At 37.3% G+C, this 17755-nt stretch overlaps 1 protein-coding gene across 1 annotated transcript in view; it reads left to right on the plus strand.

Annotated features, from left to right (window-relative positions):
- Positions 1-17755, plus strand: part of MYO16 (myosin XVI) — a 305367-nt gene that overhangs the window by 147712 nt on the left and 139900 nt on the right. The window contains exon 16 of the mRNA XM_010575622.1: positions 3277-3424. Coding sequence (XP_010573924.1) covers positions 3277-3424 — 148 coding nt within the window. The remainder of the gene's footprint in view (positions 1-3276; positions 3425-17755) is intronic.

Below are 17755 nucleotides of genomic sequence, written 5' to 3' on the forward strand. Positions count from 1 at the left end.
AAAATGGCAGACTTTGCTCTGGAACTCTACTATTTTTCCCTTTATTTCACACATCGGTTAATGAACGTACCATTTCACTTTGTAGAAAAGCGTATTGCCCTAATGGTTTTCTTCCTGTAGGTCCATTAAGATGGTGCTCTGTTTGATTCTTGCTGATCAGAAGCTCGACTTTTCTTAACAGCTCTTCCCATTGCTGGAGATGCTAACTGAGATGAATTGTATTTAGCCTTATTAAAGTGGGTGACTTGACGTACCTGAAAAGGGCTGAATTAATTTGTGTCATCTAAATAAGTGGTGTTGCCTGTTGTTGAAGTTAAATGTATTAATTAATCAGATAGATGACCTCCAGTAACATTTTTCTTGCTTTTATTAATGAATGAATGTTAAAAACACCTAAGTGATAGTTATGAAAGCCTCAGTGAAGATCATTGCACACAAAAAAGTGATTAAAGGTTAGTAATGGCCTCTTTTCAAGTTAATTGATGGTAGGGTTAGTTTTACTGATAAGTAAGTTACAAGCACAATAGAAGATGGAAAGCATCCTTCAGGTTCATCTATTTTATTTTACCCTGTAGGAATTGCAGCCAGGTAATGATTGATTCTGATGAAAGTGTGTGTCTGGGCCAGTCCTGCCACGATAGCTTAAGGCTGCATTGCTTCAATTTGTAGTGTGCTGCAAAGTTACTGGAGCCAGAAACATATCCTGCTACCAGCTTAATGACTTCCCAAGTGTGCCCTTTTACTTCCAGCACAGTTCTTTTTTCCATAGCATAACAACAGAGGGCTAGATGGCTGAGACACAATTTCTCATAGTATAGGTTCCATAGTAGCAGGAGTTCACTTCTAATTTTTTTGTAGGATGGACAAAAGGGGTAGATCATGTCCCCTTGGTTTGGTAAGTCAGCCATACAACCCTTCTCTGTCAGTCCTGCTGTCTCTTCTGGAGCTAGAATCCCAGTCATGGTTTTGGTTGCCAGCACATGTGTCAGGCCACGCCTGTTCTGTTAAATAAAAGAAAGGGTGGAAGATGCCCCTGGGTTGTGTACCACTGACCTTCCATACTGCTTAACTGGGATGTGTCTGGGATGGTTTGGGCTGTGCAGAGTAGCACTTGCTGAGACCATGCATAGTTACGCTTAGTTCAGGGACAGCATTTAACTGCTGAGACCTTTCTCAAAATGATATGTTCAAGATTCACTGATTTTGTTTCCCTCCACTGTACACTGTCCTTCAAGCATGTTCTCACAGGCTGCATTCCCCCATACACACAGCTTCAAGTAACTTCAAGTTTGCTGTGTTTAATTTAACAGTTTAGACAGGAATTTAGAGCTCTCCAAAAGACAGGAAGATATTTAGGTGAAAATTAAAATATAATTACCAAATACAGATGGTATAGCAATAACCAGGCTAGCTCTGAATGAGCTACTGTGGATATTAGCAGCTGTATGGTGGCAGGAGCATGACATTCTGACTTCTAGCCTAGCCATTAGGCTAATGCAACTACTGTGCTTCTGATACACACTCTCGCATGCAAGATCTAATCTGCATAACTTTGCTCAATATTGCATAGGGCGATATCTTTGAGTCCAAAACTGGTTCTGAAAATGCTGTTTCAACTATCCCCATCTTCAGAAGTCTTTAAACTCCCACTAAGCCTTCAAACTTCAGGTCTCAGGCATCTGAAGTTGTGCTTCTGCATATGCCTAGAAATGCAACAGTTTTGACTGCACCAAATAACTCAGTGCTATTTTATGCCTAATCCCAGCTTGCTTCAAAAAAAGTAAAACCAAAAAAAAAATCCTAAAAAAACCCATGATTGTCTCAAAAATGGTATGTGTTTAGAGAACATACTTACTGTGCTGCAGGATGCATGTACCAGTATTTTCTATCACTGAATGTTCAAGAACTAGTTCATAAAGGAAGGAGTCTAAGATGAGTTGGTTGTCTTCCAGACAATGGGAAGCTATGGTTTAATATCCTCTGTTTACAGGGTTTCAAAAATACAGCTCGCCCATTGCTGAGAAGCGCACCTTATCCTCTAAACTCAACAGTCTTTTCCAGGGTAAGGATGCTCTCTAAGACCCCATGAAAGCTCTGCCATATTGCAGAGATTGAAAAGCATAAAGCTGCAAGAGAATGTACTGCATCCTAGCCGTGGGGGTGCTCAGTTGTGTGCGAAGGGACATGCTTCTGGTCTTTGCACCATGGCTAGTATCTGAGCAATGATGAGATAAAGTATACAAACAGTGGGGTAAGTGGGAACTGGAATCAGCTCACAGGGAGGGCCCTGACCTCTAGCTACTGTTAGGCATTCCCTTGTTCTCTTTAGCCTGCTGCATCTGGAACTGCATGGTGGTGTACACTCAGTGGAGGGCTGAAGAGTAACCTGCCCAACAGGGTGAATATCCCTCTGTCTCTTCAAATATACCTCTAAAATGCCTGTAATCTGGTGAGGCAGGTGAATGGACCTGAGAGGCTAGTATTTCCTTTGCTTCTGTGCTCTGCCTCTTTCAGAACCTTAGTGGGCCTGAGGTTATGTATGATCCTATAATCAGCATTTCTGTAGTCAAATCGTGGTCAGGTTCATCCTCCTTCACCTTCTTCCCAGATGTGCTGATTCACATGGCTTCTTGTTTGGCCAGCTCATTGTAGCCCTTCTGAGTTGCCCGTGTTTCTCCAGGCACATGTTCGCAAGCTTGTTGATGACTGGTTTTGCAGAGGATTTGTCTGTTTGTAGCCATCTGGAAGTTAGGTGGTTCATCTAAACTATTATTCTGAGTGTTCTTGATTACCAACAGAGAAAGAGGAAATGATTCCAAGGGTGTTTTTTCCAAGATGTCTTGAATCTGTCTTGCATCTTTCTCTTTCCATTGAGAAGAAGCTTAGAATAGATGCCAATGCTCAGATGGCTACACTTCAGTGAGATGACTGATAGCTTGTCTCTTAGAAAGTCTTGCCAAATACAACAGCTGGTTCCTCAAATAGAGTACAAATCAACATAATTATCTTTAAAATTGAGTAATTTTAAAGATAATGTAAGACAGTAAGTAAGTACGGTAAGACATTTGTTCCACTAATTTTAATGGAATTAGGGCTTTATATGTGATTTATATAGAAAACCATGGTAGAATGAATAGTAGTATTTTTGAATGCTCACCTTAGACCATTTTATAAGAAATATTGTTTATTCTTCACTGTTGCAGTGGTGAATGGTTTAAAATACATGTTTAGAGCAATCAGTATAATGATGAATTTATTTGTTTGTTTCTCAATCAGCTAGGATTTATACATACATGTTGGAGAAGTCTCGTGTCATTATGCAGCCTCTCAACCAGAGAAATTTTCGTGTGTTTTACTTGATGATGGATGGGCTGTCTGCTGAAGAAAAATACACCCTGTACCTCAGTAATTTGTCTGCACACAGGTAGGAAAACAACTTTATATTTAGTATTAATTTTTCTCTTATTTTAGTGTCTCTTTGCTGTTGAGGTCCTTCCTCCAGTAGTTAACATTTGTGTTCTAACTTTTCAGTGAGCTCCAGAATTATTTATTATTGAGTACCTGTTCATGAGGATTTAATTCTGGAGTACATGTACACTCTCCTAACAAGATTAGAGTATTATATCCATTAGGATTATTGCCTTAAAGGAGAAAAAGGAAGGAAACTCCTTAGTTATTTTTTTGTTTTCTGTGGACTAGAGTAGGTCTGTTCTGGTTGTTTTTTATCCCCCTCATGAAATGTTTTGTCTTCAGGAAAGCTGTTCTATTAAAATTAGACTTTTATTATGGAATATGTCAATTTTTATGAAATGTCACTATATACAACTGATACTTCTGTTTTCATTTTGAATTTACTTTACTTCATATTATTAAGAAAAACAGAAACAAAGTTTTGACTGCTTTGAAACCAAGGATAGGATTCAACACCCAACACCTAAAATGAGGTCTTTGTGTGTGTCTCCACATGAGCTGGTTGCCTTGGCTCTCATTTGCAGTCAGAGGAGACTGAATCCTTACTCAGCTCTATATAGTTACATGTAGATGTGTGCTTTGGGGTGAACTGAACCACGTTTGTGGCTTCATAAACTGTGCTGACTACATCCCCTTTAATAGTAAGAGCTTAAATATAAAGAGCTGTGTACAGACACCTAAATGTAGTATGTCTAAGGCTGAATACACTCCAAATGTTTAATATAAGTGGAAGTTTTGGGGTTTACAGGAAAATTTGGGACTATCTCAAAATTTATTAATTCACATTCTTTTGGAATGAAAACATATTCCTGATTTAGATCATTTGCCTTTCTTTCTTCAGTCTTTCCTAAGAAGTATCACTGAAATGAGAGACGCCTATTTGCTCTTAAATTGGCTAAGTTTATGATGAGTAAAGTGAGTAAGTGTAAAAAGATCAACAGTCATTAAAATTATGTAAAATGAATGTTTTGAGTTTTTAATATCTAAGCCTTTTTCCCATGGATTTTTCTCTCAACTTTTCTGTCTTCCACTCTGGCCAGTATTTGAATAAAATAGTAGTTCTAGATTTGGGGCCTGTAAATAGGAAGATACCACATTAATTTTTGCAGAAAAAACTTCACTTGGTTCTGATTTTTTCTTAAACACAAGTTTTCAGACTACCGTTGTTTGGTAATGTTTTAAGCTGTTAGTACTTCTGGTATTGGACAGAATAGTGTAATGCAGTAGCTCTGAAGAAACCTGAGGCTAAGTTGCTTTACTAAAATTGGCCCACTTCAAAGGGGGGAAGGGGAAGAGTTAAATTCTATTTTTTAAATCCTTTGAAGGCTTTGAAGACTAAAAGGATTCTGAGCTCCCAATCATTAATGTATTCCTCTTCTAGAAAAAGTTGTTTGGAGTCACTCAGTTTATTCAGACAATGAAACAGTTTGCAGTCACTTTGCAAGAAGCTCCAACAGGAAAGAACTTAGCAAAAACATGAATAATTAGATTAATATGAACAAAGCTTTATCTGATAAGGTATCTGATAAGCATCCAAAAAGAACAAAATAGTATTTCTAAATAGATGCCTGAACACTGCAGTGCCAAAGCTTTAGAAGTAATTTATAGCTGACCATTTGCATAAAGCTGCTTTTATCAATAAAGCTTTGCTTTGGCTACATAGAGTAGATTGTATCTTGTGTTATTGAGAGAGAGTTTGGGCCAAATATTTCTTACCTTAAACTCCCGAGTGTTGTAGTTCAGTGGGCTAGATCTTTCTTGGTTGATAGAGGTAAACTAGGGGTGAATATCTACTGCATCAAACTCGTACATGAATCAGGAAGGCAGGATTTGGCCTCTTATAAATTCATGATTTCTGGCTTAGTCAGATTTTGATGACATCATATCATTCTGGTAACGTGAATTTGTCATGTTTTCTTTAAGCAAGTGTAATCTTGACTCTAATAGTAAAATTAATTAGATAACAGCTCTTTTGAAACTATAGGTGTTTTATGTCCAACTGTTTTTTTGATTATTTTTCTTTGCGTTGTTTAATATTGCACCTTTATGTAGAAGATGGAACAATCTTAGTAAATAATGGCTGTTAAGATCACAAGATACCCCTATTTTTTCATTGTTTGCTTGCTTAAGCCATTGCTATATGAGAAATGAGATGTAGCATTGTTTTTTCATTCTCATTTTAGATAAAAGTACCTTTAAGAGTCAAAATAGTATTGTCAGTAGTGTTTATTTTTAGACTCGATGCTGTAAAATGTGCGAGGAAGTTCATGTATTAAGCAGTATATAATCCTGGGTTAAGAGTTATTGTAAATAACTAAAAGGGGAAATCCCTCCCCTTTGGAGTCACTGAGAGTTTCAGTAAGGCTGGGGTTTCACCCCAATATGTAGGGGGAGTTGTTAGGTTGTAATTCTGTGGTGTTTAATGCCGTCCTCAGAGGGAGCTTGAGCTCAGAAACTTAAATGTATGTTCTTGCAAACATGACTGCTAGGGCATCGTATGAAGACAAATAGCTGGCTACTTTCTAATGAACCTGTATACAGCTAGGATCTAAGTAGCAAGCCATCTAAATCTATGTAGGGAGGGATCTGAGTGAATATGTCTCCCACCCTATCTGCATGTGGATCATGATGGATAGAGACAGAAGCAATTCCTGAAAGGTAAGATCATTTTTCAAGATTGAGCAGGGGAAGCATGTCAGAAATGGAGAGAGTCTTGAAAGGGCAAGTTGAGGCTTTTTGATTGACAACAACTACTCCCATGTGTTCATTATATTCAGAAGCTGATTTGTATCAGCAGATACTTGACCAAAATTTCCAAGATTTCTATTAACTTGGTGTGTTTCAAAAGAACTGCAGAACTTTATCTTGATGATGATGTGTAATGCAGAGAGATTAGAGATTTGAAGTTTTATTCTTAATTTGCTCTTGATTTTTTTTTTTTTTTTTGCTGTGTGCAGGTAGAGTTCATTACTGTAAGCATTGCTTTTCTGGCATGTGAATTTTAGCCTCATAATAAGAGTATGTACTAGCTTTTCTAGCACATTAAGTTTAGCCTCATAGTTACAGTAGGTGGTACCTTAGTGATTACTCTTGCAACCAAAGTGAAAAAGAGGGCAAAGAAGAGAGCTGACAATGGTGATAGATCAGCTTGTAAACAGTCTTCAACTCTGGTGAAAAAAGCAGACAAAAAGAGAGAACAGAAAGACAACAAAGAAAAAATGTGGGAAAAAGTCTTACTGAAAAAAGTGGAAAGACCTACTTTTATTATTTTGGACCAATTGCTTCATGTTAGCATTCATATTCCAAAGCTGTAGTGTATATATAACAATAGAAGAACGTCTTTGTGTAGTATGTCTATCTAAGATACTCAAACATACTGTCATTAAAAACCATGTCATTACATTTGTATATGTATATTAGAAATACAGCTTAAGGCTACTTAACTCTAGAAAATGGTTTCAGAAATGATGGTGGGTTTGGCAGCTGTTCAACTTGATGTCACCATTTTCAATTTAAACAAGATTGCTAGTTCTCCTAATTGATTGTACGGTTACGGCTTTTGGTAGTGTAGGCAAACTGATACAGTGCTCTCAGTATTGCAAGGTGATTCTGACAGATGTTTTTTTAGTCCTCCCTTGTAATGTCACCCAGCATTTGTAGGTTGAATTATACTGCTTATAAATAAGCTGTATGTGTAAAACTAAACAACTTCAAGCTGGGGAAAGTGTTAATATACACATTTATGCAGAAGCTGGACTGTGGTCAGGGAGTGCATTTTGTGTTGCATTGTCAGACTGCTGTTCCCAGATGTGTAAAACTTTCCTTCCTCCCACAGAACAATGACATGCACTGCAGTGTGTGCTCTCTGCCTGTGCTGTTTCTCCCACTCCTTAAAAAGCAGTGAAACCCCTCCGCAACGATAGCTGTAGATCAGTTAACAGAACGGATGTATCTTCTTTCACAGTTTTTCAGCGCAGGTGCCCTCTTCACTGTCAATAACACAACTTTCCATTAATTTCATGTATAAAGTAGTAATTTTAGTGAAGTGATTGAATTTCTCATTGAAGTCTGAACTGATCAGAACCACTTTGCTTGATCGCTGAGGAAATCATTCCCCACTCTAAATTATAAGGTTGGTCTTCAAAAAGGGCTTAAAAATTACAGTATGGTTAAGTGAATGGTATAGAAAAGATCCCAATAGACAATCTTCAGAGGCATTAAGTGCAAAGCCTTATGTCTGATTTTTCTGTGTGTTTCCAGTCGTCATCTTTTCTAACAAGCACTAATACATTGTGTGGAAAATGGTGATAATTCTAGCATCATCCATATTGATCCCTGCTCTTCCTTTCCCTCATGCAGAAGAGCTCAAGATGAGAATTTTCAAGACTTTGAGTGGCCAGTTACCAAAACTTTCCCCAATTCAGCATACTTACAGGCAGCCTCTTTGTTTTCTAACTGCTGTGGATATAAAGCCAGGAAGACATTGCATGTTTCCATGCCCTCTGTCTTTCTTTCCTTTCCTTTTATCTTTGGATACCATTTTTTTTCCCAATCATTAGATTATTTTCTCACTTAAAATGCAACAGAAAGAAATATCAATCTTGAAAAGAACTTAACAGTTTTCCATACCTGTGCCATTTGTCTACAAACGTAGCTGCGGCAGTCTGATGATACAAGGTAAATTCACAGAGATAAGTTGTTTTTATAATTAGTCCCACATAACTGGAAAAATAGACATTTTAGGAGTGTTCCAGTCCTCTGATGTTCCATGCTCTTTCCTTGTATTCAAGCCTGATAGATCACTTCTTTCCTCGTAGATGTTCACTTTGATTTAAACTTTCAGCACCCCCATAAAGCCCAGCTGTGTCCATAAAAATTGACAGAGGTGGTTACACAGTACCGTTCTGATCCCTTTGCTTCACAAATTGGCTGTTGTTGATCTCTGTGTCTGATGACTAGAGGAAAATCCAAACAAGTGTTAGACTTGTCTTACAAAATTGGTTGGATCTAAATACTGTGAATGAAATAACTAGATCTGGAAGCGTTACATCAGATTCTCCCATGGGTGGTAGTCCTGCTAAAATAATAGTTTCTATGTGAGGTGCCAAATTACATCACTTTATCAAACTGCCGTTAGACTTTGTGTGCTGAAACTCAGCATTTGTACCAGAATTCTCAGTCTTGCCCCAATGAAGTCTAGTGTTGAGGCTCCATGATCTTCACTGTTGAGGATCAACTTTGTTTTAAAATCCTGCTGACAGACTAAAGCTCCAGGCAATCAGGAAAGTGGCATTCAATGCATTTAAATTCAGGAGGAAGGTCGACATCAGACTCAGAGGTTCCTCAGCTGTGTTTCACTTTTCCATTGTGGGAGGTGTGGGCACAGGAGGAGAGAAAAGCTGTATAGGAGATGTTAGGCTTACCGTCCCTGCAGCTGAATGGCCACGAGGGTCAAGTCCTTCTAATTCTTCTTGGCTGAAACCCTTCTTAATTCTTCTGCGCAAATAGGGAAATCATACTGGGTGAGACTTCTGAACTTCAAAATCCTTCTCAAATGCTAGCGACGGTTTTGCTGGGGCTCCTTTGAGTTGTGAGTTTCCAGTACCATTTCCAGAATTCAGGCAATTCTGTGTAATGGCCAGAGAGAAGCCGGAGCAGGTGCTGCCCTGCGTGGGCAGGGGGGACGGGAGGGAGGCAGGACCCTCACCCTCCTGGCACATCCCTGCAGTACCCTCCAGGGCTGGGTATGGCCATGGGAATGGGGACAGGCCAAGGCCAGGCTGGAATGTTGGCCCGTGTTGGGGGGTCTGTGGCTGGACACAGGCATGGCTGACCCCAGCTCGGGCCAGCACCAAGGCTCAGTGCCTGAGCTCAGAGCCGCTCCTGAAACAAGGGGGTCCCAACAAGGCTTCTTGCACATCCCAGGCAGCGAAACCCTTGAGAGGGACAGAGGGCATTCAAGGCACCCACATGAAACGTGAAAGATCCTTCATCAATTTTTAATGAGAGTTAGGGAAAATCTAATTTTTTCCCACATTATCAATGAACAGCTAAATCTTCAAAGTTCTCTATTAATTGCTCTCCTTTGCATATGTATATTTTCTTCAATGTGTGTATTTTCTTTAGCATATTGCCTGTAAACTTGTACTTAATTAACACTTCCAAGATACAGCAGCTTTTGTGGCAACTATTAAGCTAATGATTTGTTGTTTGTCTGTCACCCCTAAGATTTTTCTGCCATGGATCTTTTAGCATTAAGTTCTTAGTAAAGGCATGAGTGAAGAAGAGGAAAAACCTGTATCAGTCTCCCACTTCTTTTTCCTTTCCCAACCTGTTTTTTAGCTTGCATTAAATCATGCAGATAACTTATCACTTGTTTCTACTTTCTTTATGTTCATTTTCCTGTACTTAGCACTGACCGACCACCCTACCAAGATACTAACTGAGACCTTAAAAAATTAGAAGCGCCTTTGATATTTTGCAGAGGATAAGGAATTTTAAAGACTGGATGACTATGTTTGGGTGATTCTGAAAGGCAGTGTCTGAAATTTATCATGTTGCTATTATCTTACTTCAACATATTCCTTTTGTAATGAATGCTAAGTAGAAAGTTAATTTTCAAATTATTTACTGGAATTATTCTAGAAAAAACTTTATTTTGCCAAAAATAACTCTGGTGCACTCTGAGAAAAAGTTATTTGTCTTTGGGTATCCAAGCTAAATTCAATTTTGTATCTAATACAATTGATTTTTTTTTTCCCCTGCTTGTAAACATTTTGCATAACAGCTGAGGGGTTTAGAGGTAAAGCTTAGATTATTGTGAAATAAGATTTTATGGTACATTTTCTGGAGTCAGAATTTAAAAAATATTTCTTAGAGGTTCAAAGGCAATGTGTTTTTTTTACTTTCTTATATCTCAGATGTCTCAAAGTAATACACCTTGAATTTGTGTGTGCACGCACATATATAGACATACCAAATGTATTTACACTCACCTTTTTTTCCATTTCTCTGCTTCTTCCATGTTCTCTCTTCCAAACGTCTCTTAAATTGGAAACAAACATTCAAGTTCTGGTTGAACAAGTAAATCTGTATTTTTTTAGTACTGTGCAAATTTTCCTGTCCTAACTTGATTACATGCAGTACATTCCTTTTCTCCAAAAAGCTTGCATTTTAAATATATTAACACTTACAAGACAATGGGATACATGTAGTGCAAGCTGTGTGTATTAGCATGCCTGGACAGCAAAGGACCATTGGGGTGTAAAGACTTTTCAAGCATGCTCAACAAACTTTCTAAACAGTGGAGTAATGTGAAGATCCAGTTACGCAGTTTCAAACACAGATTTCAAAAACAGAGGGAGTTAACTCTCAGTTAATTTTGCTGGAAATTATTTTAGTACAAAAAGTGAAAATAGTTTGGTTTGGTGGTTTGTTTTTTTTTTAAAAGTACATGGTAGCAAATAACATAAAAATCATACACTTCCATCAGTTTACATCTTCCTGATATGATTTACTTGCATTTCAGCTGTCTAGTGAAAAGCTTTAACTGTAAATGCTTGATTCTTAGCTGTCCTCATACAATACTACTGTGAAAATCTGATTCGCAACCAGTAGTACTATTGTAAGGACAAGATCTGTAGATGCCGAATGAAATGAGGCAATTTCATTTACTTAGATTCCAGTGAGGTCTGACAGCTAAACGACACCAGCTAGTTATTAGGAAGGTAATGGAGAGAGGAGAAGCAGATACATTTGTCTGAGATTCTGGAGCAGGTTTAAACTTGCTTCAGTGAGTTTTTTATCTATGTAACCTGGAATAATTTCAATATCAAAAGAATTGTCTAAATTTTCTCTGTTGTCTTTTGCTTTTGTTTTGTTTTGTTTACTTTTGCTGCATGCCATTTATTCTTTTCCTGTTTAACCCTGTATTTACTGATGTCTGAATTTTTCCAGTGATTTTTTTTTTTTTGAGGTTGAGCATTCTTTACTGCATGTATAACATATGCATATTCCAGCAAAATGCACTTTCACATTGTTCTCTTTAATGTGTTTTTCCCTGCTCTCGTAAGTTCAGCCTCCACTTCCCTTTTATTTCAACTGGTAACTGTCTTTACCCCAGTACTCTTACCTTCTTTAATTTTCCTTTGTTCTCCTCATTCATGCAGGCTTTCTGAGTAAATAGGGTTCATGAGATTATTCAACTTGTTTTTTTCTTCCCCCCCCCCCCCCGAAATGAACAGGAATTGAACCAAAAGGAACATATTTTTTTTTTCCTCCTTAGGTCTCTTTTTCTTGTCCTATTTTTTTGTTGAAATTTGTGTTCCATTAATCTCATGGAGAATGATCTTCAAGCATCAGTGACACTTCAAAGAAGGAGGAGTTGAGAGGCAACACCAGTAAATGGCTGATGTGTGTGATTTGTTATGCTGGATAGTAATCATGACTAACTTAGTTTTGTTGAGCTTGGACACCAGAAAATATATGTTGTATTAAGATACATCTTCATGTTTTAAAATGATACTGATAAACCAGAACTAATTTTATCTAATTCTAACGTAACATTTTACAATACATGTTTTCAGATGCTTCAGAGATCGAAAAATACAACAGGGCATAACTAAGTTTGGGTTTTTTTGCATCCAGTGTTGATTTTTTAAAGTGTTACTCTGTGGTCTAATTCATCTCATTTTTCTTACTCATGTACTTCACTTCTGTTCAGCTAAGTTTTTAGGCTTAGTCTGTTGTATTTTAGGCTTAGTCTCTCATGTTTTAATGAAAATTAGATGGAACCCTAAGCAGCCTATTAGCGTACAGAAGCTAATAAATTTTTCAGTATTTTTTAACTGGGTGGGTATGATGACTGGACCATGCAGACTAAAAAACTTCCTCCCTAAGATCATCACTGTGCACCTTAATATTCAGGAAATAACTAACAATAGTGTCAGTGTTAAAGTTAATATTATACAGTGTCTTTCTGAAAATTGACTGCATTTCCTGTGTCTTAAAACCCCTCTTTCTGAGATGTTTGTGGATAGTGTCCTACAAGATACATTACTAGGAGGTTAGCATTTCAATTACAGAAGATATAATCAGGATCACAGCTTAGGTTTTCAAAACAAAACTGAAATATTCGTGTGTGTCATCTGCTTTATTTTGCAAATTAAGTGGTTATTTTTCTATTTGCAGATACCTACACCTCATGCATAAGGTATACCTCTATGTTATTAACTTTATTTCACAATATTTGTTTTGAGTATCTGGCTGTGCAGTTGAATTCAGGGTTCATTACATACACACCTGCACACTTGCCTTCTAATTACATGTCAAGATATCCCAAACAGTAGTTTTCTACTTGAAAGCAGAGGTATTTTAGCTTTGGATTTTGATGTTTAATTTATTTATTCCAGTTTTGACATTAGCTGCTTTTGACATTACTGTTTTATTCCCAAAGGATCCTTTAAGAAAGTATAGCTCCAATTATGTTTAATAATCATTAATTTACATGAAATCCAAGAATAATTTTTTATTTAACAAAGTAAAGGTGGTAAAGTAAGTCTGAGACTTAGCTCAGTGTCTTGGTCCCAAGTGGACGTGTTATTTGTCTGGCTTTCAGAATAAATGCTATAGAAATTCTGCTTTGTTCAAGAGTGTAAATCTGAAACTCATATTCCTCTGGGTATTTTCTTTCATTTGATGTTAACAATCCCCTCTTCATTGTATTATTCTTCATACATATTGATTGAATAGTGGCAGAGTATGTACAGCACTCCACTGGCAGACTCTCAGAGGTAAAGAAATCATTCATTACAATTACCTCGCTTCTCAACAACTGTTCTTCTGTCCGTCATAATTCTAACAAGCTGAAGATATAGAACTGACTGTGTAAATGAACAAATATGTTTTTTCAGGAGTAAATTTAATGTTTAGAGTGGTACAGTAGAGCTACGGCACTCCTCCTTGTATTTCTGTATTGTCCTAAAGGAACTCAGATATCTGGTGATCTTTGGTGTTTTACATTCTCTTGGTGCCAATGAGCAGTTCAGAACAGAAAAAATCACATCAGACCATATAAAACCACTTCGACTTTTGCCTTTTTATAGCCCTAGTGAGTTTACTTCTGCATGTTTAGTTTTAATCCACAAACTTGCATTTACTTCATTTGACTTGGCATGATACCATTTGCTATTTCTTTGATTGAGAGAGGCTTTGTCTTTCTTGTCTGCTTTGGGGTGAGCATGATATGGAAACACATGCAGAAAATAAGAGGAGAATAATCTCTCTGTGGCATGAAAGATAAAGAGGAGGAGGCAGGAAAAAATGAAATCTGTTTAATCCAAGAGAAAGAAACAAACTTGGTAATAAAGAGCACTGGGATCTATAGAGTCTGCTGAAGACAGAACATATATCTGTCTTAGTTTTAACTGAAAACTAAACATACTATAAACATTGTTTGGAATAATTTGCTTGAAATTGAGAAAGAAAATGCAAAAATAATTATAATATGAACCAGATGACTTTCCAGTTTGTTGTGAATTCTGTTGATGAGCATCTTATACCTTAAAGTTTCTTGGCCAAGTTCAACCTTTTGTTAGAAAAAAGAAATCTCCAGAGATCTGTGGAAGTTATATATATATTGAGGTTAAATTTGGTCCTCTGTTGAAGAGATTCAGTGCTGACTGTTTAGGCAGCCCACCAGTATTTCATGTCAGACTGAAAATGGATGTAGTTCCAAGGGATGAAATTGCCGTAGAAACCCTGGCTTAAAAGTAGACGTGATTACTCACTTACAAAAATGGTAGAGGAGTTCATTTGGCTTTTAGTTTAAGTACAAGATATGTCTCTGCACTTTACTAGGATGCTAATCATCTCATGTGTGGAGGGAGATTCAGTGGATTCAGCTCCTGAAACCACTTAGCTATTACATTACATAAATCTAGAGTGATAATATAGTTCTGCAATTTATATTTCAAAAGTCACTCTTAGAATCATCTTGATACAATTACTGTAGATGAATTTCCAGTCAGGAATGGGTCATTTAAGAAATTGCTATTGGCCTACGGAAGCCCCAGTCATTGAACCCAGCTCATTTCAACTTAATGTTAGATCTGAGATGATACCTCTCACCGTTGTTTGAACTTACTGTCTTCACTGAGCTCCCTGAGCTAGCCTGATTTTTTCACTGCACTGGAGTAACTTGATAGGTACTGTAGCCATCTCTCTCTGGAAAGTCAGGCAAGGTCAACCCAAAGTGTAGCATAGTTTTCTTCCCATAGTTCTTTCATTAATCATATCTCAAAGTGACCTCTACACAGGTTAAAGAGTGATGGTGTCAGGTTAGTGCCATTCACAGTTCCCTTTGATTCCTGCTGGATTTGCACATGGATTTTTTTGTAGTTAAAATATAACTACTCAAACTGAGTTTTGTCTAAAGCCTACAAGTAACCAATAGAAGTCTTCTGAATATGTTAAATGACAAGAAGATGTTAGGATCTCAGTTTTATACAGCTCCAAAAAACGGCAGCTCCAACAGTCTGACTTCTAAAATTATTTTATGCAATATAATGCAGGACAGAACAGTGCAGGAATATCTTGTACTGAATCACCCATCACCCAGATGATCGTTGGAACTTGTTTATTCTACGTATAGGTCTTGTCTATCTCCACTTAGTTTATGACACATCTCTTGGCACCATGGCACAAAGTGTTACTGCTGCAGCTTAGTAGAGTACAAATAAATCATATGAAGCTTGATGTACTTAGTGGTTGATACCAAAAGTAAACAAAAATAGTTACAAGTGTAGTTTCAATAGTTTCAAGTCACCTTTGATTGGCAGCCAACAGATGTAAAATACTTTGGGGATGCTTAATGATTTTCACAGATACATTAGCCTATCTAACCAGGGAAGGCCGTATTTTGTCAGATCTGTGCAAACAGCACTCTGGATCAGACAAGGAGACACGTGGGGAGAGCTGAATGGGAGTAGTTCAGAGTATTTCAAGGAAGAAACATGTATGAGGTTCGGTGTTTCCTGACACGCCATTTTGGACTTGATGATCTTAAAGGTCTTTCCCAATCTAAATGATTCTATGACTTTGGTCTGTGACCCGTCTGTGCTAGTAAGGCCTCTGCTTACCTGATCTGAAGTTTCAACATTTCTTGAATAGTAGTAATATGGGTGAGAAAAATTGTTAGAACAAATCCAGTTTGCGCAAAGAACTATGCAAATCAAGAAAGTCCTCTGAAATAAAAAACTTAGTAGAAATTTTCTGCTGACTAAAATGATGGAAAAGGGCACCAAAGCAATGTAGAAATACCATTTGACAAACAAACTGCATTCTTAACGATAATTACAGAGAAGTGTAATTTATGGCTTATGACAAATGCTGGCACCTTCTAATTTCTGCTTCAATCTCTATGAAATTTTAACATAACCGAATCATTAAATGGGTAGAAATCAGTTTACCAAGCTGGTGTTGCAGCTTAGTATTAAACTTACACAGTAATTGCAGTGTTTATTTTGACGCTGGTACACTGATGCCAGTTTTCATGATGTGTTTTGTTCACTCAAGATGAGGATTATGAAGACTAAGAACAATGCTAATCACTTGTAAAAAAAAAAATATCTGTGGCCTTTCACAGTAAAAATGGATAATGAAAATGATACTTTTAAATAGGAAAATAATTTATTTAGTGGAATAATTCATTGGAAAACAATTGGAGACTGTCTTATGTCATTAAAATTTTCCAGTAATGAATACTGGACCTTCTTTCATATGTTTTTCTGTTGAAATCATTGTTCGCTTGGGCTTTATTTTCTATCACTTTCCTGTCCCAAATCCAGATGGGTTAAAACTGCTACTGCTAGAGAGTGTACATTTTTATCCTAATATTTCTGAGTATTTCTTTGGGTTTGCTTCTGTATAAGTTATGTCTTTGGTTTCAGGTGCAGCTAGAGAAATCAGATTCGCTGTTAGAGATGTATCTGTACTTTCTTGTACCTGCAGTCCTTTCCTCATTTCCATCATGCTCTGAGGATTGCTGTCCCACTATATTTTCATCTCCATGACGTATATTTGCCATATTTCCAGACCTAATCCCCTGTTTAAAGAGGATTCCTCAACCAGGTAGCAATTAAGAGAAATGGAGCAGCATCTAATAAAATATGTACTATGCTGAACTTAACTTCAGTGAGTATGTTATGGAGTTAGGTTGGTCCTTAAGTCAAAACTGGAACAGATGGGAACATCTTAACAAATTCAATGGTTCTGTAGTTTACTCTGGAGCCTGTTTTTTAAACGTGCAATTATAATCTTCTCCAATCTCTTCCCATTCCACCTTGCCTTATATCTTAGGGGGAAAAAAAGGGCTACTCTGAGGTATATTTTACTCGGCTATCATTTTTTTTCTGTGCTTTTAAAATTTAATTTAATTTAATTTTATATTATTTTATTTTATTTTATTTAGAAAACAATTTATTTGGATACAAATCTAGCCTGCCTACATAACTAAATTGCACAAACTGCAAATCCCTATGTGTAAACACAGTGTGGATTTTAGCAGTAAGACTCAACAGGGATTCTCTTTGTCCTATTTGGATGCACAAACCGTCAAAGTACTGAAGTAAATCTGCAAATTCTCTTGATTTAGGAAGGCCAGTTCCTTTAATACAGTGTAACTTCAGTGTAACTTCAGCACATAAGTAACCTGCTTAGATGCAGCCCTTGAGTTGAGTTTTCAATGTGCAACCTGTAAAGTTTACTACAGGTTTGCTGAGCATACAGCTTATGGATCTTTAGTAGTTTCTGCCTTAGGAGAGGCAATGGAAGACACCATGGGAGATTTAATGTCGGAAGTAGTTCATTTGTGAGCTTTTATCTGGCATGATTTTAGTGGGAGGGCTGAGAAGATGCGAGAAGCACACACACATACGTATCTATCCTATTCCTGTTTTGGCAGTCCTGGAACGCACCTGGGACAGGGAGAGGCAAGGCAGGTCTTGCTGAGCTTGGGAGAGCAGCAGTGAATTCTCCGTAACTGAGCCCTGTCTTCAGCGTCGTGTAGCTTGCTGGCTGTGCAAAAAGCAGGACCCTCTCCTTACGTTAAGGGGATGGCCACTAATGATTGCGGCTGGTTGATTGCTAAATAGATAACATACATAAATACATATGTATTTACTCCATTTAAAGTAGAAAGAAGAATATTCTTGCTTTGTAGAACAAGTGGGTAAAGTTAGGTACCGCACCAACTCATATTCTTGTATTGGTGTGAGACTTTCTTAGC

The sequence above is a fragment of the Haliaeetus leucocephalus genome, unplaced genomic scaffold (genome assembly GCF_000737465.1).
Source record: "Haliaeetus leucocephalus isolate CR32 unplaced genomic scaffold, Haliaeetus_leucocephalus-4.0 Scaffold495, whole genome shotgun sequence".
NCBI lineage: Eukaryota > Metazoa > Chordata > Aves > Accipitriformes > Accipitridae > Haliaeetus > Haliaeetus leucocephalus.